Source organism: Corticium candelabrum, chromosome 19 (assembly GCF_963422355.1).
Source record: "Corticium candelabrum chromosome 19, ooCorCand1.1, whole genome shotgun sequence".
NCBI lineage: Eukaryota > Metazoa > Porifera > Homoscleromorpha > Homosclerophorida > Plakinidae > Corticium > Corticium candelabrum.
The window spans coordinates 3500350-3523005 of NC_085103.1; the positions used below are offsets into that span (position 1 = coordinate 3500350).

At 43.0% G+C, this 22656-nt stretch overlaps 4 protein-coding genes across 4 annotated transcripts; all 4 read right to left on the bottom strand.

Annotated features, from left to right (window-relative positions):
- Window positions 1-844: 844 nt before the first annotated feature.
- Window positions 845-2830, bottom strand: LOC134195000 (protein eyes shut homolog). Its single transcript, XM_062663992.1, has one exon. It carries the CDS (start codon window positions 2821-2823, stop codon window positions 1168-1170), a length of 1656 nt encoding a protein of 551 aa, XP_062519976.1. The 5' UTR covers window positions 2824-2830; the 3' UTR covers window positions 845-1167.
- Window positions 2831-2836: 6 nt separating this feature from the next.
- Window positions 2837-6312, bottom strand: LOC134194598 (protocadherin alpha-C2-like). The gene is made up of 10 exons (XM_062663541.1): window positions 6220-6312; window positions 5967-6131; window positions 5737-5900; window positions 5418-5652; window positions 5093-5218; window positions 4950-5021; window positions 4356-4878; window positions 4172-4299; window positions 2965-3486; window positions 2837-2923 (listed from the first exon to the last, which is right to left on the bottom strand). Exons 1-10 carry the CDS (start codon window positions 6310-6312, stop codon window positions 2837-2839), a joined length of 2115 nt encoding a protein of 704 aa, XP_062519525.1.
- Window positions 6313-8066: 1754 nt separating this feature from the next.
- On the bottom strand, window positions 8067-16009 carry LOC134194599 (coadhesin-like). The gene is made up of 13 exons (XM_062663542.1): window positions 15999-16009; window positions 13615-13927; window positions 12924-13010; window positions 12773-12864; window positions 12634-12712; window positions 11878-11932; window positions 10895-11053; window positions 10376-10495; window positions 9959-10309; window positions 9331-9524; window positions 9154-9271; window positions 8951-9097; window positions 8067-8498 (listed from the first exon to the last, which is right to left on the bottom strand). Exons 2-13 carry the CDS (start codon window positions 13893-13895, stop codon window positions 8067-8069), a joined length of 2115 nt encoding a protein of 704 aa, XP_062519526.1. The 5' UTR covers window positions 13896-13927; window positions 15999-16009.
- A 1089-nt stretch (window positions 16010-17098) lies between these two features.
- On the bottom strand, window positions 17099-22635 carry LOC134194846 (RUN domain-containing protein 3B-like). The gene is made up of 9 exons (XM_062663820.1): window positions 22397-22635; window positions 20573-20688; window positions 20376-20509; window positions 20064-20149; window positions 19921-20010; window positions 19782-19862; window positions 19472-19658; window positions 17566-17723; window positions 17099-17508 (listed from the first exon to the last, which is right to left on the bottom strand). Exons 1-9 carry the CDS (start codon window positions 22480-22482, stop codon window positions 17307-17309), a joined length of 1140 nt encoding a protein of 379 aa, XP_062519804.1. The 5' UTR covers window positions 22483-22635; the 3' UTR covers window positions 17099-17306.
- Window positions 22636-22656: the final 21 nt, after the last annotated feature.

Below are 22656 nucleotides of genomic sequence, written 5' to 3' on the forward strand. Positions count from 1 at the left end.
AGTGCACGATATTTCTCAACAAAACAGCTAAGCCTCGCTCCAGGACTACTGCGTCATTGCAAACGAATTTGTTCAGGTACCTCGCATCCCGGATGAGCGATTCCATGTTACTAATAAGCTAAAATATCTAAAGCAATAGTGGAAACAGTCGTCGTCCGGAACTCGTTGAGTTTGTAGACTCGTTTAAGCTAAACTATATAGTTTAACTTTGGATCTAGTGGAAATAGAGCGCCTAGGCCTAGATTATTGGAAACAGCACTGTGAGAAGTGGTATGTATACTGGCATTGCATGATCTCTGCCTGTTGATTAACTACAATGGTGTGCTTCTTCATCAAATGCTCCAGTAGAATATTCAGCAAAACAAGTAATGTAGGAACATACACGAGCAACCGACTGTCATAAATAATGAAGAGTGGAAACCCTTCTGCTTTGAATAGAAATTTGCATTTGTTAAAATTTTGATTATTGAATTGCGCCAAGTAAAAGTTTTGAAGTAAATACAAGATTTATGATCTTCCTAATTTAGTATTGATAGCACAACAAAGAAATGAAATGTTAATACTGGTATTTGGTATCGGTATCGGTTTATACTTGGAACCGAGGTATTGGTCTCAGCGGTAGTATCAGCTGAGCAAACTTGATAGTGGTGGAACATCTTACGCAACAGACGTTCGAAGGTAAATTGATAAACTAGTATAGCCTATTATCGTGCTCTACACACTAACATAGAGTTCATAGAGACCTATGAGAATGGAGACATGAAAGAAGAAATAGTATACGACAAGATGGTTTTGCGATGTGGAACTAGATACTCTGTGAGAGTCTACAGAGCAAATCTCAACTTATGCAAGATATGCAAAATTCTCAATTAGAACAACAACACGTAATACAGTCTCGCGCATTGATTGCGGTTACAGCATGACGAACGGACTTCACACGACTATACTAAATCTAATGAATCGTTTCGTAAAACGCACTACAGCTAATACACAAGAAGAACAGCATATTTCTTATTACTATAGCACTAGATAGCTGTGCGTCTATGCCAGCGCGCCACACACACACACACACACACACACACACACACACACACACACACACACACACACACACACGCACAAACACACACACAACACAACACACAGCCGGTTACTCGTTTGTTTTGATCAATCCATCCGTTTTTCCATGTCTCCAGCACCTCTCTCAAGTTTGTCATGTCTGTAAATAGGATTAGTAATCTCAACTCTTGTAGTATATTCATTGGTCACTCCATTCCGAACTCCACCGTCATTACCACCGTCTTGAAGGCTACAAACTGGCCGCCTGCTTCGTGCCCAAGATCTTCGCACAAGTAAAGCCAAAACTACAATAATGACAACGGCGGCAAAGCTGCCAATAACCGGCCAAAAGATTTGAGAACCGACAATGTTAGCTCTCGAACTTGGCAATACAGCCCTCTCTGCTTCAGGCGGGCGGATGGTGGTCGAATAATTCAAAGCACGAATGACAGCCTCGCAAATCTCGTCTGAATGCGATAGCAGCGTGACGTTTAGACAGTCCTTGTTTAGACCGCTGAGCACATCAAATGGCTGCACCACTTCGTCGTTCACCACCACCACGAAATAGACCGTTGTACTTCTATCGGACTGCAAACGAGCGCCTGTGACGTAGACATACGAAACGGGTACCGGAAATGACCCGATCCCGTCTCTCGTGCGAACAGATATCGTGACGACGAGATCTTCTTGCAAGTGCCTCTCCCATTCGTTCAAGAACGATTTGCTTCCAGCGTTGACAACAGCTGGAAAGTTGATCTCCACAATGTAATCGTCGGGCACACAGAGAAGAGAACTAGTCGACGCGCTGCTTTTGTATGACGCATGCGCACTGGAAACCGGCTCCAGCACAACAGACGGCAACTCGTTTCCTTGGCTGTCGAAATCTGCCATTGTGATCTGATCGGCATTAGACGATTTAGGAACACAAACACCGTGTTCGCACAACTGTTTCTTACAGAGATCGGACGTAAACGAGCAACGATCTCCCGTCACTCCTTCCGGGCATTCACAACTGTAGTCGTTCGCTCCGTCGACGCAAGTGCCGTCGCCGCAACGCGACGCGACGCAGTCGTCGGCGTTTTCTTCGCAGTTTGCGCCCGTAAAACCTTCCCGACACTGACACGCGTACTCGTTTACCAAATCCACACATTGACCGTTAAGACAAGGATTCGACTCGCATTCGTTGATATCTATACCACAGTCTCGACCCGTGTAGCCCGGATAACAAGTACAAGTGTATTCGCCTATGCCGTCGACGCACGTTCCCTTGCCATTACACAACGAAATCGAGTGCAAAACAACTGGCGCAACGACAGAACACTCGTCGATGTCGCGACAAATCGTCCCGACGACGGCGTATCCGTCCATACACGAGCATCGACTTGTAGTAGAGGACAGTCGTGTACAGTTGGCATTGACGGCACAGTCGGCCGTACCCAGAGCGCACGGATCGGTAGCCAGAACGGTAACCGTTATCGTCTCGATCGATGAAACCGGCGGGTTTCCGTTGTCGATCGCTTCGATTTCAACCGAAAACGACGACTGTCGATCGTAATTTATCGTCATGTTGCTATAGAGATATGTTACATTGCCGTCACTTTGAACGTAGAATTCATTAGAGTTTGAGTTTCCGTCGACGCTTACTATACGATAGGCCACCGACTGCCAAGTTTCCTCATTGCTCGAAAACACTACGCCGACTTCTTGTCCACGAACCGCGTTCTCGACGACCGTGCCACCGCCCGAAACAACGATCGCGCCCATTGGCTCGTTAATATCAACGACAATAAACGTGAACGTCTGATGAAAAGACAATTGTGGAAAACCGTCGTCGCTGACAACGATTTCGACGAAGATTTGCTCTCTGAGTAAATTCTCGAAGTCGAGATTACTGGGACGGGATACGATCAGCTGGCGTCGGGCGTTGTCGACTGTGAAAGTGGCCGCCATTCGACCGACGACGGCGTAGGTGTGGCTCTGACCTGCGTCGTCGTCGACGACCGATAGTTCGGCGATCGAATCTCCTACGGAAAGGTCTTCTCTCAGATATCTCGATCCGTTGAGAATTATTTTAGTTGGCGCTTCGTTCACGTCGATCACCGCAATGTGAAACGCGCGACGGACACCAAGCGCGGGAACGCCAGAATCTCGACACTCGACGTTGACCCAAATATTGGCAAATGTCTCGAAATCGATTTGTGCCGATTGAGACACGACTAGTGTTGAGCGATCGCTTCCAATCAATGTAACATACTGTGTGGCATTGAGGAGTGTACAGGTATGAGGTTGGTTGATATCCTCGTCGATGACTGATAGATTGGTAATCCAGGTACCCGGAGGACTGTTTTCATTGATTTCAATTGTTTTGTAAGACACGATGTTCGTTGGCCTCTCGTTGACGTTGACGACGTGAACGATGATAGAATTCTAGAGAGTGTTGTTTACAATCACGACCCTCTTTAATATCAACATCAAAGGCTTAAGGCCGGTTCACAGATCTCATTGAGCAAACGTAACGTAATGTAACGTAACGTAATGTAACGTAACGTACCGTGACGTATCGTAGATAGAATTCACTAATTACTTTCCACGTCGATATTGTCTAGTTTGCGTACCTTGACTTTGGTCTGTGACCATCTTGCATGCTTGCTCAGCCTTTGCTTTCTAGTCTTTCTAATTCACGAACACATTTGTCTCTAAGAGATTTCCACTTGCGTCAACAGACTCTCCCGCAACCGCAGACACCTCTTTCCTAGCATTTTCCTTAGCGGCGACGTCCCTGTAGACTCTCGCCTTGACTTGTCATGCACAAGCAATGTTACCGTCTAGTATAACGTCTCTAAACTTATTCCATTTTTAGGAATATACAATTGGTTATAGAAATCACGCGCTGAATTGCTCAAACTCTATTGGTCAAACGTTCCGCTCCAGTGTATACGTCGAAAAAGAACAGCATCTTATTTCAACGTAACGTTTCTAGCGTAGCTTATCCTAATGGTAACGTCACCCGGTTCACAGACGACGCTCGCAACATTAGATTACGTTATATAGGTTACGTCACGTTACGTTACGGTGGTCCGGCGTAGGGTATGTGAACCAGCCTTATACTAACCTGAACACTGAGAGGAGACGTGCCGTTATCCGTCGACTCTATTACAAGTACGTGTTCCGACTGTTCTTCGAAATCCAGTAGCGCGCCACTAGCCACAACAAGAGCATTTCCATCGATTGCAAACAGACCTAAGAAAGACACAATCCCCAGCCTCTACGACGCAAAGCACGTGTCACGTGACTACCTTGGTTGTCGCTCTGTGCGATAACGCTGTAGTTGTGCGACTGATCGCGATCTTCATCAATGGTGTGTAGCCAGCCGACGTGCGTGCCACTCGTAGAATTTTCAAAGACGCCCTTACTATGCCATTCAACAAGCAGGGGTCGATCATTGATATCAACAATACCAACGGCAATCTCCACCGTTGTTGTCTTGCGGGGCACTCCACTGTCAATAGCAGCAAGACGAAAAACGTATATCGACTTACTCTCGAAATTGAGCTTTCTTGTAGATACGACGTCGGTACCGTTTAGCTCAAACGGCACGTCGCGGTCAACAATAGCGTACGTAACGTTCTGTGCCCAGCGTCCTACGTTGTCGGGATCTTGAGAGGATGCGATGCCAACAAGCGATCCTGCTTCTTGATTCTCTTTGATTGTTTGAGAAGAAAGACTGACGTTGGCCGGAGGTTCATTAACGTCTCGCACTCGGATATTGAGCTGTTTTTCTATGTACAGTGACGGGATGCCATTATCAATGCAGCGTACCTATATATACATGTATTGTAAAACAAAGAGAATAAGACACAATGGATTAAACAGAAAGGCAACCGTTTAACCTCTACAATATAAAACTGCTGTTGCTCGAAATCGACGAAATCGGTAGCGACAAGCGTTAGATTGTTGGTCACCTGCATGGCAAAAAACAGAACACACGTTTGCTGCAAGCTCATCGTTTCAGCACTCGTTGAAACGGTCTGACCATAAACGGTTTTGTAGCTTTATTCAGCATCAGACAGTGAAACGACTGTCGAGTAATGAATTCGTTGTCCGGATCTGTGACAGTAAGTGTGCCAACAACGGTGTTAACCGCACTGTTCTCACTTATCTGTAAGCAACAAGACGCAGTGTAACACACGCACACACACACACACACACACACACACACACAAACAAACACACAAACACACACACACACACACACACACACACAACACACACACACACACACACACACACACACACACACACACACACACACACACACACACACACACACACACACGTCTCATGGACAAGACGGAGACCTCGCTGCCGTTGAGTGAAATGTCTGATGGAGATTCGTTAACGTCTACGATCGTTACAACCACACTACCGTTGTAAGAATAGGCTGGATCGCCGGAATCGGTCGTCACAATTCGCAGCGTGAGCTGACGCGCTGCTTCATAGTCCAGACCATCAGTCCCAACAGACAGCCGCCCTGTTTTCGAATCAAGTACAAATGCATCTATCCACTGAGTTTTTCCTTGCTGCCCATTTGAACTATAATAACAACGAATACAGACAAACAATGCAAGAACGTGTGCCATTATAGTATATAGATATCAATATCAAGTGTAAACTAACCTTGCAATTGCAGCTTGTAGGCTGTACGTGTATGTTTGATTGAAATCTACGTCTGTCGTTACGATCTGGCCTATATACGTCGTTGCGGGACTATTCTCGGGAACGGACGTTGCGCCAACAAGCGAGATGCTCGATGGTCTCTCATTGACGTCTGTTACGTCCACCTATTACGCAGATGATGGTGTAACAAAGAGGAGCAGCGCCACCAAAGTTATTGTATATAGAAGTACCTGAAAAACTTCATCGATCGACAAACCGCCGCTGTCGGTAGACCGGACAAACACCTGCCACGATTGCTTCTGTTCGTAGTCGAGACTAACCGTCGTCTTCAAGTCGTTGTCGGTGATGACAAACGGAAAATCTTGCGGTTCGTTGGTGAGGGCATACACAAAGCTCTAAAGACAAGAGAGGCATTACTGTAACCTTACCGCATGCTCGACTTGGGTTAATAACAGCAAATGCCAATTATATAGCAAAGCATGCCTGTCGGTTGTAAAATTCGTTGTCCGGATCTTGTGTTGTGAATGTGGCTACGACTTGTGGAGATCCGTTTTCGGGGACGACACCGCCGTGCATGTCTAGTCCGGTTGGAGGCTCGTTTTCATTCGTCACCGTAACAATAAACGTTTCGTCTCTGAAGAGCGACGGTCTTCCGGAATCAGCACATTGCACGACGATAACAATATTTGAAAGATTAGCGCTGTTTTCGTAGTTGAGATTAGCGTCAGCAACCTAACATCGATATTAAAATCGAAATAAAATAGGGAAATCGAGTATACGCATGCACGTATATATATATATATATATATATATATATATATATATATATATATATATATATATATATATACCTTAACGGCGTTGCCATCCACAATAAAACGACCGTTTGCGTTTATGATGGCGACACAGGTGTGAGTTTGCGACACGCCATTAGAATTGTCTGGATCTTCAACGGTCAGTATACCGACTAGAGTGTCGAGTGGTGAGTTCTCTTGAACCTAGATAGAAATCACCATCAAGCCTATACCGTTTAAACGTCTTGTCCGCACGATAAGCAAACCTTGGAGTTGTTAATGCTGATAAGCGACGGTTCTTCGTTTACATTCGTTAGAGAGATGATAAGATTCTCTTCCAAATATCGTGCTGGCACTCCATTGTCTGTTGACCGAACGGTCACTTTGTATGTTTGTTGTGTTTCGTAATCAAGATTTGCGTCAACGGATGTAAACAGGTAATTGTTTATTACTCTGAATTTGTCACCAGGATTGTTTACAAGAGTGTAGTTATGATGATCCGTGACGTCTTGATCTTGAGTCGTAAAGGTACCGATCAGAGCATCGTTCTTATTTTCTCTAATAGTCGATCCAGACAGCTCTATGGCCTGCGGATAATAGACAGAGAACATGTACACACACACACACAAACACACACACACACACACACACACACACACACACACACACACACACACACAGTGACAGATGAACAGTGTGACGTACATGAGGAACGTCGTTAACATTTACAATCTCGACATGAAATCGTTCCGTTCGAAACAATCCTTTTTGGTCGGTGACTCGGATAATAATGTAATGTTTCAAGTTATTCTCATAGTTGAGAAGACCTGTTACCATAATAGGTACGGCGCAGTATGTGTTGACTTCCTGCAAAAAACGTTAACTACACGTTCTGTCTGTATCTTGCAAAACGCATGTGCAACCAACCGGCTTGTCAAAGATTGTCGTACAGGCGGTCTGGCCCGAATTGCTCAGCGCAAACATTCCGTTCGAGTCATCGTCCAAACGAAAAGACAAAGTCTCGTTAGCATCGTAGTCAAACACTTCTACTGTACCGAAAACCGTTCCCACGGGTTCATTTTCTTGTACCCGCGGACTGTTATCCGGGTAAGGCAAATATCCAGACTTTGACACGATGCTGATATTGACTAGAGCTTCATTGACGTTGGTTACTTCGATAACAAAGCGTCTGGTCATCTGTGCACGAGTTTCAATCGAATTAGTCATCGCTCAGTATGTTGCAGTGACGGATCCTGAGAAGTTTATGTGATTCTTCGTTGTAATCCCCTTTGCTAACCCACTGCGCTATAGACACTTACACACTGCATGAGTTATCATACTCTAAAGAAAAATAGTTTTCCATACCCACAAAATCTACGAGGTCACAATAAATTTTAACTACACAATTTTAGGACACTAAAAATTTTGTAATTTTTATTTTTATTTTTAAAAATTTTTCTAAGTCTAACGTGCGTGACAAGCCCCGGTCTTTGAATATCGGACCCTTACGAATCTTTGCATGGATCCGTCACTGAGCTATTTGAGATATACCTTAAGAGGTGTCGTGCCGTTGTCCTGACTTTCCACAACAATGGAATGAGCCGTTGCCATTTCGTAGTTGACCACTTTTGCTACCTTGAGTTCATTTGCCACAACTTTGAATCGCCCGTTGTCGTCATCAGCCAGTGAATACGATAAGCGCTGACCGTCGTCCTCGTCTGTCGACGACAGAATACCAATGACAGTATCGATAGGGTAGTTCTCTACTACTTTGTTATCGGACAGATCGAGATCACGTGGTTGATCGTTGATATCATTGACAAAGATAGAAAGTTTGATATCAACTGAAAGAGATGGAACGCCACTGTCTGTCGCCCTGACAACGATATCATGTTGTCTTTGAGCTTCATAGTTGAGCAGGCAAGACAAACCACCAAATGCAATACAATTAGTATTGTCCACCGCTACCTAAACAAACAGTTTACCACTCTTGTTCACAATAGACTGTTACACAGGGTTGTAGAGACTGCCCGGGCTGCCCAGGCCACGGCTCTGGCAGTTTTTGAAATTTGCACTTTCGTCTGCTGATGATATCTTGGAACTTCCGATTAAGGCATAGGTGATTAAATAATATCACTTTATTATTCAATCTGGTAAAGGTTTGTGTCTGTTTCACTACATCACGGCTATACGGGAATGTTAGCATCATAATGTAAATTCTGTATATACCTCATATACGGGAACAAGAGCCTCAAAGAAGTGACCCGAATTAATTAAGGGTTACATTGCATGCAGGTTGCAACTATTAACGCGTGTTACTGTGCTAACGCGCGTTAGCGCACCACACCATTAGCATGCGCTAGGCCAATTCACATTTTGTGAGCTTGCTACGGCCCTGATATTACAACACTTCAAACGACCTTGATCGTGTCGCCAACCACTTTGAATCGTCCGCCTGCCGTGTCGAGCAACGCGTATTTGAACGACTGACGCGAGCTTTGAGAGTTGTCAGGATCGTTTGTGTTCAATTTGCCAACGACAGTCTCGACCGGAGAGTTCTCGTTTACCTGTCAACAACAAGCAATGTCATCAAACTACACGACACGTTTTCGATCGTATTTACGTCATTGTTAGATATTTGAATGTTGGTTGGTTTCTCGTTGACATCTGTGATTGAAATAGTGAACTTCTCGTTGTGATACAAGCCTTTCTTGTCTGTACTGCGAACTTCAACAACGTATCTAACATTGTCACATTAATTAATTGGTGAGTGTGACGTAACGAGACACACAATCCCTACGTTCGTTGTTGCGTCTCGTAGTTTGGACTGAAAGCAATTTTCAATGACGTGTCGGTCAAAGTAAACTTTGCGCCTGCGCTGTCGAGTAAAGCGTACGTGTGACTGTCACCGACGTTAGGATCTGTCGTAGACAACGTCCCGACCACCGTTCCACTAGCAGCATTCTCGTTTACCACGGAATTAGACAAAGAGACCTAAAAATTTAGAAAAAAAGGACATTTTGTGGAACTGCGCAGTTACATTGCTGTTACAGTACACTCACACATCCACTATCCGGGCACCTTGGAAACCAATCTCGACCATGAGTGTGACATGTAAGTCTGTACCCTGGACGAACACTTCGATACCACGTGTTTCTCAGTTTTAGATATTGTAAATCAGTACACACGGCCACATAAATCAATACATTATAGTACGTTTCACAACTAGACGAGTTTTAGAAAAAGTTATTTTCATTTACCATCACTAAATATAAATTTTCTCTTTTTAAATAATTTGGCAGCTTTATCCGCCATTGATTGACTAAAATCATTATATAAGGCATTGATATTGTTGGACTATAGGTGTCCGTTCTAAGGAGGTGTCCGGCTATTGGGTCTTGCTAGGTTTGTGTGTAATTGTGGCATACCTTAGTTGGAGGATCGTTAATTCTTCTGCAGTATGTCGTGCTGTAAGTTGTCCATACGCCCGATGATAAACATTTCATTGCCGATGGTGCGTTCTTGACGGCATACCCGGATGGACACGTTATGCTGCAAGTGTGTAGATATGTCGTACCGGTGCAACTGAAAGTCGGGTATCTGCACGTTGTCCCGTATGTCGTACCACTCGGACAGTGTGCGATTGACGGAGTACCGCAAACGCGCGGATTGCAACTTGTACCGTCGCTGCCGAGAAGGTAGCCGGTATTGCAAGAACAAACACCATCATTGCAGTTATGTTGACATCCCCCGTTTGGCGAACCGCACGATTTAGTGTCCTGTAAGGAAAGCGAGTTTGCTCTGCCACGTCTGCAAGTTCACGAACACTAGAAAAATAATCTTACAACCAAAGAAGGACAACTGTTGCCCTTGCAGACTTGCTGTTGTGTGATGGTGCGATTCCGTTGCTGCAATCCCGTCGAGCATTTCATAGAGCAGCTGCTCCAGCTACTCCATCCGTCCACCTACGTAAAAGACCGTTATGGCACCATGATCAGAATAATAACACTTACGTTGGGCTAGAAGAATAAGATTAGCCGTTTGACAGAAGCGCACGCATCAATTTTAGCTGGTAGGCGTGTTTTCAAAAAATAAATCAAATTTTTAAGTTTAATTAAAATTTAGTAAATTAGGCATTTGAACTTCCATTGTAACACTTCATGTTGCATACTTAAACTTTATCAAGTTTGTTCACATGCGACTTTGAGAAAATCTGGTTGCATGCTAATTTTAAAAATGAAGTATAATAGGTACATGTTTGTACACCAATTAAAAGTTGATATTAATAATAAAAAATAAACGCGTGCGCGACTTTTAAACATACAACTTGTGTCGAACAAGTAATTGTATTCTTGTGGTCTTACCTGGCAATTCTTATTTGCGTAAACAGTACAAGACGTTGTTTGAGAGAGAGCCGGACATGTTCTCCCACACAAAGGTGACGTCGTAATTGTTCTCGTTCTTGTCTGTGTGCCCAAGCCGCAAGTATTAGTACAAGATGAATAAGCCGACCAAGAAGAAACCTAGAGTACGTAACATGTACATGTTGCGTTAAAGACCAATTCAGCGCCATAGACCGGGCCAAAACGTGAACCTACGGCTAGATCTATGGTTTAGGTTGTTAGGGTTAAGGCCGGTTCATAGATCTCATTGACCAAACGTAACGTAATGTACCGTACAGAAACGTTCACAGTATATCAGTCTCTCCCCGCCTTCGTCATCCCCCGGATTGTCAATCCTCGCCGACAATCCGGGGAACGGTGGAGCGGAGAGAGACTGGTTCGAGTCTAATACAGAATACGTTCTTTCAACGACTAGAGTTTTGCGTAGCCTAACCTTTGGTCGCGTCAGTCTCTCGGTTAGCGTACGATTGGTTGAAGAAATCAAGTGCTAATTTGCTCAAACCCTATTGGTCAAACGTTCTGCTCTGTTCCGTCAAAATAGAATCCAACACAATCCTATTCCAACGTACGTATCGTATCGCATAGGGTATCCTAACGTAACGTCGCCTGGTTTGCACACGACGTTCGCAACGTTACGTTACGTTACTTGGTCGAGCGTAAGGTAAGTGAAACGGCCTTTTGAGTCCATTTAGTTGACCCTTCCGTTTTTCGCTGTCAATAATGGACTCTCGGGTTTTTTGGCGCCGGTCCAAACGTTTCGTTACAGCTCATACTGACCTGACACAGTCTCGCCCCATTGAAGTAGCACGTCTTTGTTTCTTGGAGGGTAGGACAAGAACCGCCACAATTGGAACTGCGAGTTATAGATCTGCTACGGTATCTAATCGATCACGTAGAAACGTTTTCGAAACGCGTCATTCTATGCAGTCTACCATAAGCCTTACTGTAAGCCACTCCCGCAGGTAGATGAACAAACGCTCCAATTGCTCCAAGAACCGACTAACACAAAAAAACTTAAAATAGTCGACAGCCTACCATAACAAATGTAATTATCGTTCGTTACCTTGGCAGTTGACAGGGCAACATCCAGTACTGCAAGCCCGAGAACTGGAAAGAGATGGACAGGAGGACCCACCACAGAAAGGATTAACAGACACTGATCGGTAGCGAAATTGGTTACCGCTCCCGCATTTGCCGTTGCTAGGATGACAGGGTCCGTAGCTACTCCATGCGGTCACCTGGAGACGATGAGATGAAAAACTCGTACCTTTAGAGCTAATTCAAAATGTCTACCTGGCAGTTTTGTCTATCATATCTCGAACATGATATTGTTTGAAGTGTAGATGAACAACTCGTTCCAGAACAGCTTGGGTAGGTTAGAATGGTACGACTTCTGCTTTTCGTGCTTGTCCCACATCTCGTTCCGCACTGACTCCAGCTAGACCAGGCCGACATTTGGCAGTTGACGCGGCAACAAGGACCGCTAACAAACAACATTCAATTACTACTCTATCTCTACATTGGTATCCGCCAAGTATGATCCAACGTGCCTGCATGTCTTGGACTGGCCTAGGCTTGGACACCTACTTCCTCCGCATGCAGAATGACGACTAAACACAGCCCTCGTCATTATGATTAGACATAGCGATATGGCAGATAGCTATAGTAGATTGTAGAAAGACGTTTTATGAAAACCAAACCTGATAGTTCTGTATCGCCATTTTACTCCTGATCCACCGCAAGGAGCATTGCAAGATAACCATGTTCCCCAACTGTTTACTATGACAGTACCGAGCATGTGTAAAGACTCAATTAGAAAATGCTCTTGATTCGACTTACCAATGCAGTTTACAGGACAACACGGACAAGGTGTGCAATTACGTTGCGTTTTAGTAGAAGAAGGGCAGCTGGATCCTCCACAAGAAGGATACCTTGACAAACATTCATCATCGTGTACGTCATTAAAAGCATAACGTCAGCGATCTCTTACCTTGATATACTGCGATATCGATACTGTGTGCACGATGATCCACAGCCACTACAGCTTGACCAAGATCCCCACATGTTCATGATGCAACTTGAACAAAGACGTGGTTTAGACAAACAAGCATGATTAAAGATAACTGCTAATGCTCGAGCGGAGTACTTAGCAAATAAAAATACACTGGACTTTATATCAGAGCTGTTGTTAAAATGGAAACAGAAGCAAACTTGGTCCCAGAGAACTGGTTTGAGTTCCAGGAAACTCCAACACTTTAACCCTCCTGCATGTGCACCGTTTTCCGCTATAGAAATTTGAGAGGAATAAAACCTTTAATTAACTATAGTCGATGCGCCATGAACCATCAGTGATAACGTGCTCTTCTTAGCTCTCTATGGTTTTATGATACTGTCCGTTGAGCTCTAAAATTCGACTTCTAGGGACTCTACGGATTACAATATTAAGGAATCTAAAGTCTACATAAACTGAAGTATACTCCAGATACTAACTGCCTCTCAATGCCAAACATACACATGGCTCAACACGGGAGGACCATCTGCAGCCATGTAGATTAAATTGCATCAATGTCAACTGACAGTAAAGCTAAAGATTTAATTAATAATTTCAACAAATGCAATAAATAATAAAGCTTATTTCTTGACGTGTGAGCTATGTCTACGACATTCATATTTGCACTCACTCTTTTCGGCAACACGGTCCATTGCAGCTCCTAGTGTTCGAAAAAGTGAAGGTGCACGATCCTCCACAACTCTCGGTTCTGGTCTTGCTCCTGTATCGTGTTTGTATTCCTGTCGTCCCACATGCTGCAGAGCAACTTCCCCAAGAATTCCAATTTCCCACCAGGCAGTTGACCGCACTGCATCCTCTTCTTCTCCGTCGCCTCCAGCTGTTGCCGGTAGTCACCAAACTCGACAAAACAATTAGAAGAAGCAAACAGCACCGAATCTTGAACAAAGCCATGTAGCAACCTCCTCAGAAAATCACGTGTCCGGCTAATAAATACCCAAGGGGTAATCTCCATTCATGCCACAGATAAAAGGTTTAGCAATGTTTTATTTTTAATTAACTGAATGTACGCTTTGGTAATTAAGACTTAGTAAACTCGACCCAGTCTAAGTCGGCCCTCGTCATTCCCCGGATTGTCTCCGCCGAAGATTGACAACCTGGGAAACGACGACGGAGTGTCGAGTCTGTAGAGTACATATTAATATTAATGCCGACCGTAGCGAGGCTTCTAATCTAGGTCGCACAACAGAAAGGGGCGTGGTCCTATATGGCTCTCCATCGAGCTCTTTGTGTGTGTGTGTGTGTGTGTGTGTGTGTGTGTGTGTGTGTGTGTGTGTGTGTGTGTGTGTGTACACAAATTTCAAATTTCTCCTCCCCTCGACCACGTTTCATGACAGGACCTACCTTAAAAATCGTTTCCGTGTCCGACTACAGATAAGTCTAAGAACGATTCGTTTAATAAGTGAGCAATCGGCGACGAAAAAGCCTCATGAACTTCCGTCGCCCCATCCTTTTGTATTGTAGCTGTGATTGTGTGTACTTGACAACCAAGAAACACCTTTATTACCTGAGTGCCACCTACAGTCAATTATTCACACGTCCCATACTACAATCAATCCTTTACTACACTGTGCTGCATCTAACACTGTTGATAGTCAATGTTTGCTGATATCAATTTCTATGTCAGTAAATACGATACCACTGTCGTACAACGGAACTGAGTGCATTCCTAGACTGTGCATTTCAATTGTCTTGATCAGGATCGCAAAACGACGACTACCTATACCAGGTCTATTTACGTAATATAGCTAAACTACTAGAAAGTTTGCATGTTTACTTCCATGACAGCTAGGGTTTCAACAATACATATTGTCTAGCTAGGACTCGGCGTTTCAGTAGACGGTCTGAAAACTCCGTTGGACGTGTTACTCACGAACGCGAGGCGCCTACGGATACCGTACAACTACTAGTTAACTTAACTAGTAGTTAACTTAATTAATATAATAAGCTCGTTACTTGTAAAGTCTAACTAAAATCGTACAAAGCGACTGTCGTTTCACGTAACCGCCAAGTCCGTATTACGGTAAATAGTCTGTAGTTGCCAAAGAGTTATGACATACGGGACATAAATATAGCTAATGGATACGTATTTATGCTAGATTGCCTCTAGGGGTGCGTTCGAATACTAGTTCTAGAACTGGAATTGGCTGGGGAGCAAAGTTCTATAGCGTTCGATTGGTAGTTCTGACAGTTCTAGCAGTTCTGCCTAGCGAGCTGGAATTGTTGGAACTGTCACGCCCTAAATGCAAATTTCCTGCCGAAGAGAAATGGCAGGTACAGATGCTGAGGTCGTTGTGGACCTTCTTGTTGGTTGTAATGAATACTTGTGGCGGCTATCGGCTTGGCAAACACCAGAAGAAACGACATTGGAACTGATTACAGCGACCTTCTTGGCGAGCAGCTCCAAAAAACCGAAAGCGAAAGCCCTGCTGATGTTCGAACAGACTACAACAATTTAGTGGAGTAGAAACGTCACTCTACTTCCTGACGGTTCTGGCAGTTCCAGTTCTAGAACTGGAACACTGGAACTAGTATTCGAATGCACTCTAGATAACGGAAATATTATAAACAGCACATTTCTGCAAAGCCTGTTGTAGCAGATAACTAATGAGTTGCCTAGCAAACATGCAGCGAATGGTTCTTTAGAGAAGTGTCTCGTCGAGTCCTACGTAGCAATCTAGTAGAGATCTTCGAGAAACCAAACATAGAAACAGGGTCACCGATTGGCAGCTGCTGTAAGCGTGTCCCCTTACCGGACACCGGCTCTAGCTAGAGTTGGACGTACAGCTGCTCTAGCTAGATAGAAGAAATCATGCAGGGTCAAGACTGCATGCACATGCACGTATGCGAAACATGAACGCCAACAGATCTACAACGTATGTTGAAAAGACGCAATTTATTTATCATCCATGCAGGATGACTTCCATGCCCACAAGGGAACAAGGAAAACATCGAACAACAACAACATAAATTGAACTAGCAAGCGCTACGTCTTACCGTAATTGATTTTTAATACTTCACAAACTTCAACATGCAGTCTCTAGATTGACTAAGAGCTCAGCCGCTGGTTTGGAATCGGGTAGCCACACGTCTTTTCTAGCATTACATGCATGCTTCCGGTGGAACAGGATCTAGTGTGTTTACATTAATTTAAATATCGTTCTAGAGTAGTTTATGATTGCTTGTACAACACCTACGGGTCGAAACGTCCCAAGTATTTATTGGTCTATTTACGGTAAACATTTCTCGCAAACCAACACATTCGGTTTACCGTACGACGCCATATCACATCCTTATATATAGATCAAACTGATCCCCACTACAATCACCCCTAACATCCCAATTATCAACATCCAGCCGTACTTGAAGCTGCATGGATTCTCTTGTAAATCATTCTTGCAATACGTTTCCACAGTTGACTAGATAGTTGTTCCATCATATTTTAAAAAGCTTAAAAATTGGTTAAATTACTGTATGGAAGTCATCTGTGGAGGTTAGACAAAGTGACGACAGGAAAATGGTAGATCAGGCATTCAGAAAAGGCATTAATTAGACGGGGTTTAGGTATGAGGAAATAAGAGGATCAAGAGTAGAACTGAATAGTTGGTTCATTGGATCACTGGAAAGAGCGAAAAAGGAGCAGACTATACCTAATGGGCAAAAATCCTCTTGCGAGTCAGGGTTGATGTATAGGGTTGCAATATATTATTGTGCTTAATTAGATGATTGGTGGTTTTAAAATAATACCTGAGAATCAAAGAGATGTCACTAGAGGAAGAGAACGAGCATCAGTAGCCTCAAAGTTCCAGACCGTGGGAGACGGTCTGGAACTTTGAAGCTGGAGCATCAGCTACACGTCAAAAATAAAAAGGTGAAGTAAGGGGGTATGGGAGAAACGTTAATCAACTGATTAGTCAACATAAAAGTTTGAAGTCACTGAAAAGAGTGTATGAGTGGATGAACCAAGTAGTTAATAACAAAGAAGGGCATCTACACCCGCCAAGAGCAATGCCTGGCTTTCTACAACAGTGATAACTTGCTCTTGCTTCTTTATCTGCATATAGTCCTCTCATTTCAAATACTTCGGGTCTTCGTTTCAAATGAAGGCCAGAAATGGGGAACACATCTATTAATTATAGACATATAGTCCTTTCCAGTTACTCAATCACTTGTTACCTCATTAATTGAATTGCACTACTGATATTCAACCAATCATTCATAAGTACATACAATAAACAGCAAAATCTGATACCACCTGTAAATGTACAATTACTCCAAAGCTGCAGAACACCACAACTCGTCTGATTATGTTTCCGTCAGCAAGCTTTCATCATTAAAAGTCTTACCGTCACCCGTTACCTTCACTTTCTCACCAATGCTATTGTTGGACGCGACTGCAGCTGGAGATGTTGGAGGAGATGATGATGGCGAATTGTCATACTGAATGCTATAAGCCAGATTCTGAGGAGACATGATGGGAAGACCTCGCATAGAAGGCAACACTGACCTAACACAGTCCACACAACTATTTTCATCCACTCAACATGCTACTGTCAAAACCTACGCCTGCTGCTGTAGTTCTAGAATGATTGCTTGATATTGTCGCCTTTCTTGTGTTGCTTCCTCTTGCACAGCGTTGAGGCGACTCTTCAAGTCCTCCACCTGCTGCTTGTAATCTGTAAGCTGGCTCTCTCGGTTTCGAAGCCACTCTTCAAAGAAACTCTAAAATTATCACATAAATATATAGACACAAAAATGAAAGAAGCCTTATATATGTATGTATAAAAGTAAAGTGTAGCATGGGTTGCAAGCAGGCAAGAAGACAAACTAACAAACAAGCACGTGGAGCAAACACACAAACAGGCCAACACACAGACAGCAGGCACACAGATAGACAGAAAGACAGATATTTGTCTAAATCTTCTGTTGATGAGTTAGGAAACTCAAACCCAAGTAAATTCGTAGACCACTGAAGAAAAAATTCTCAGTTCAACTACAGAAATGCAATAGTAACACCATCGTCAAGAAGGTCTCCTCACTGTCTAATGAAGATGAGAGCCTCAGCAATGTAGACCTGTTGTTTCCTAGATAAATGACGGCTAGTGTTGGTCATTTGAAGACCCGACTATCTTTTAGGTGTATTTCATGTAGTAAGAACTTTATTGTAATTATATGTTATTGAACTGTATTCTTAGCTTGCTGGTGCTAGTTGAAAGACAGACAGACAAACAGACAGACACACAAACAGACAGACAGACAGACCAACAAGCATACAGGTAGGCATACAGGCAGTAGACAGATAGAGAAACAGACAGACAGACAGACAGACAGACAGAGTTTAGATGTTGTTCAACTTTCAATTCAGTAAACTAAATTTCGGTTTGTAGGCTCCGTAGGGAAGCTTTTTAATGCTAATTGTTATTTGTGTAATTGTAATTGTAGTTGTGACACTTGTTGTTCATTAGCTGTTACTTTAGTTTCACCTGTATTAGCTTTGATGTATAAAAATATATGAAAATTTGACAGACAGACAGACAGACAGACAGACAGACAGACAGACACACACACACACACACACACACACACACACACACACACATTCATTGTCTGATACTCGTGTACGAGTTCACGACTTCTCTACTGATTAGAATTCAACCATCATTGTGTGCTTGTTCATGTGCATAGAGACCAACACGAGAATGAAAATCGCGATGACAGATGGTGCACACATATTGACTTGAAATTACTCCTTGAGCCATTTGCTGGTGTATGTGTCGTCGTTCTTCCAATTTTTTCATTCTCTCATTATCAATGTTCTTCAGACCAGATGACACATTCTTCCTCCAAACCAAACGATCAGACGCTAGTGACTCCCAATAGTCCTGATAGATGCCCATATTCTGCAGATGATGACGCAGCATGTCTTTATATCTAAGTTTTTGGCCACCAGTTCTTCTCTTGGCATTTAACAACTGTCCATAGAACACTTGCTTTGGTAGCCTTCTGCCATTCATTCTTGTGACATGACCGACCCATTGTAGTTGTTGTTTTGTTATCATACATTCAATCCCTGTCATACCAGATCGTTTCAGAACCTCACTATTTGTCACTCTTTCACTCCAATGAATTCGCAAGATACGACGCAGACTATGAAGACGGAATTTTTCATGTTGTTTAATGTTTCTCCTGTAAAGCGTCCATGATTGCGACCCATATAAACACGCACGCACGCATGCACACACACACACACACACACACACACACACACACACACACACACACACACACCAGGGAAACATACAGATGACAGTGTGTGCAAAATTATGAGCCTAGGCTTATGTGCTTGAGGTTTCTATCACTGCTAACACCAAGCACAAAAACATGCAGACATACCTACATCAACACACCCACACAATCAATACAACAAATCCCAACAAAACACAAATTCAAGATATCGATATCTACAGCACCTTTTGCTCCCTCTCTTTTCCGAGTTGCTGCTCTAATTCAAACACTCTAGCAACTGCATCATTTCCATCCACATTATTAAGACTTCTTCTCATAGTCAAAGCAATATCATTATCACTGACGCGGTGGCCACTGCTCTCCATTGCCACTACTCGCTCCTCAGCAGCATCTGCAGCTCGTCCAGCATCGCTGCCAACAAAAATCAATAAATAACAATGCTGTTAACAAGGCTGTACACTAAGACTTGTTACAGAATCATAAATTCTGTCTGCTCATACTACATTTTCTAAATGAGTATAATGTTCATTATACCTTTGAGAAAATGACAAGAATGGAGTGTAGTCTACTTCTATAAATTTTCCGACATCAAATGATCCATCTCTTAGACACAAACTAAGACATACAACACACGTCAAGTCAGGCCAGCAATGACATAGTCACAACTCATCACCTAAAATCAATCGCATTTAATCCTTGAATTAGCATTGTCACGGTTCCTCCCTCTTCTGTCCGTAGAATGGCCGACGACTCGTAAAATTGCCTAAAGAGACATGCTGTGATGGTGAGCGACGACGCTCTCAACTGCTACCATACCTTGTTACATTCTTATTACTTAATGATATCCTAAGATACTCAGCCAGCCTCTTCTCTAATAGAGCCATACGGATCCATGCTCGCCCCTACACAAAAAGAAACTTGATTGACAAACAAATAGACAAACAAAAACAGCATATTGAATGTAATGAATTAATACAGCAATTCACTTAGCAACAAACTATAATATTATCGATATTAATAATTTTTGCCTCTATTGAAAGATGTACAAATATAAAAATAAATAGAAATTAAATTATTGCCACAGCTCTATAAGTTTAGCAACAATAGTTGTCGTGTGAGTGATGATACCTTTCCTAGTCCTGTCTCAAGATTCTCCATTGCTTCTATGCTGGCAAGGCAATTATGAGGAACGTCCTTGCATGCTACCCGTATGTAGTCCCAAAATGTGGGCATCTCACTACCACTGAAAAAAGATATTTGAGCTATAACAAAACAACACAATGATGTACGAAAGAGGTTTGAGTTTAGATATACTGGTGGCTTACGTTTTAGTCTGTGAGATAATATTTGTTCTAGAACGGCACAGAAATTGTGTAGAGAGTAGTTGTTGTCGTCGATCGGTTTGAAACACGACTGGTCGATAAGGGCCTTCACACAATAGCTGCGAGACAGCAAGTACGAGATGTGTCATACCTACGGTACTAGTTTGGCAAGTATTACGACTGACTACGACTAACTTTGTATCCGACTCACTGTGGGTCTGAACGTGTTTGTGTCTGTCTATGTCTCAGTCTTGTAGTGTATCCATTTGTCTGTCTGACTGTATGTCTGTCTGTCTGTCTGTTTATCTGTCTATCTGTCTGTCTTTCTGCCTGCCTGTCTGTTAGTCTGTCTGTACTTTCTATTAAATAGACTATTGACTTTGGCCTGTGACCAGTTCTCTTGAGAAGTATAATCTCTTGTTAAAGACATCTAAGTTTACCAACACTGTACATCTACACTTTATATATAATAGACTCCGTCTGTCTGTCTGTCAATACATACATACATACATACATATATATATATATATATATATATATATATATATATATATATATATATATATTTCATAAATGAACTATGATAGCACCAAAGCAATAGCTACTCTACGTGTCCATTACATCTAGTACATACAAGAAACTGGTTAAAACTACAATGCACACTATATACGCACTTGATAGACAAACACATTATGAATAGATGAAAGGGACCTATGGTCCCGGTCTCTACATGTTTATAACTGTCCACTGAGAGCTGAAGTCTTCCTGCAGCTGTATTCGTTGGGGAGAGATGAGAACTCCTTTGTAAGGGTCTTGCTATTGCATTTTTTGGAGTTGGGCGGCAAATCTCTTCCTCCAATAGTCCAAGAATTCTGGTGCATTTGGTTTGCCCTCCTCATTGACTGAACTGCGAGATAGATGTTGCAGATATTGAAACTCTTTTACTCCCCATCTTCCAAAGTACTCAAAGACAAGGGGTATCATTCTCACAGAGGCGCCGCCTGTTCTCTTCTCTAAATTGTACTTCTTCCATTTTTTCTTCTTCACGCCTCAAAGCCGCTTCCCCATCAGTGTATGCGGAGTTGGGAAAGGTTTCAGAGCTCCAGGAAAGGGTAAGAGATATGTCTAAGTCGATGATAGATCCCGACTGTGTGTCAAAAACAACAATATCTGGCCTATCCTCGGTGTTTGTATAGCAATGGCGTGGCTCTCTACAGTAGTGTATGTGTAGGCTTCTCACATAATCTGACCATAAAGATGCAATTAATTCATGAGACCAAACAGGGCCTCCTCCCAGCTTGCAGGTCATTAGATGGTATCCGCTGTTGTCAATGTTGGATCTGCAATTGCAATTCTTCTCCCAATCAGGGAAAATGGGAAGACCAAACCTCAAGGAGCTCACCAAGCGGTATTCACTGGAGTTAAGTGCAAGACTCGAAGAGGTGGGAATTGCACTGATCCAAGCACCGGCTCCCTTTCCCTTCAAAGATCGAAGTCTGTCTGTCTGTCAATATATCTGTCTGTCTGTCTGTCTGTACATTCATCTTCTAGTCTGTCTGCCAATCTGCTCACTTGTCTCTGTCTATCTGTCAGGTGTCATCACTCAATTGAAATCAAAATTAGTAATTGATAGCAAACCATTTCATCACTCAATTGAAATCCAAATTATTAATTATAGCAAACCGTTAATTAAACTGTAAAAATTTAATACCTTGTTGTTAAAATTAGTGTCTAACAAATAAATAATCATCATAATTACGTGCACGCCATTATACATCCGGGTCTTCAATTCTATTCAATGGCTGGTTGGCAGTACTTTCGTAATACCTGAGAGCTGCTAACAAATTGCCACGGTGGACTTCTGCTTGGCGTCTTGCATGTAGCTGCCACGCTACGGCCAGACGACCGTCCATAGGCTTGTGTGTATCTAGTTATTCCGACTAGATATGATATCCACCAGCTAGCATGCAGTCTTGTAACAGACAACCAAATCGCTGCTGATAGTACGATTCTTCCTTCAAAACAACTAGCTCAACCTCGGTGTGTGACTTTGTCGTAAATGTATACGCGTGCGCACTCCATTCTTT

Coding starts and splice junctions, on each gene's coding strand:
- LOC134195000 (XM_062663992.1), bottom strand. CDS start 2,823: ATGGGCGCGATCGTTGTTTCGGGCGGTGGCACGGTCGTCGAGAACGCG.
- LOC134194846 (XM_062663820.1), bottom strand. CDS start 22,482: ATGGACGGTCGTCTGGCCGTAGCGTGGCAGCTACATGCAAGACGCCAA. Junction 20,689..22,396: donor AATTTGTTAGCAGCTCTCAG/GTATTACGAAAG, acceptor GCTGTCTCGCAG/CTATTGTGTGAAGGCCCTTA. Junction 20,011..20,063: donor AGTAATAAGAATGTAACAAG/GTATGGTAGCAG, acceptor ATGTCTCTTTAG/GCAATTTTACGAGTCGTCGG.
- LOC134194598 (XM_062663541.1), bottom strand. CDS start 6,312: ATGCACGGCGGTGTCGTCCCCGAAAACGGATCTCCACAAGTCGTAGCC. Junction 5,653..5,736: donor CTACAAGCTGCAATTGCAAG/GTTAGTTTACAC, acceptor TTGTTATTATAG/TTCAAATGGGCAGCAAGGAA. Junction 4,300..4,355: donor CGCACAGAGCGACAACCAAG/GTAGTCACGTGA, acceptor TGTCTTTCTTAG/GTCTGTTTGCAATCGATGGA.
- LOC134194599 (XM_062663542.1), bottom strand. CDS start 13,895: ATGGCTTTGTTCAAGATTCGGTGCTGTTTGCTTCTTCTAATTGTTTTG. Junction 11,933..12,633: donor TGGCGATACAGAACTATCAG/GTTTGGTTTTCA, acceptor TTTTTGTGTTAG/TCGGTTCTTGGAGCAATTGG. Junction 9,272..9,330: donor TACGAGACGCAACAACGAAC/GTAGGGATTGTG, acceptor TGACAATGTTAG/ATACGTTGTTGAAGTTCGCA.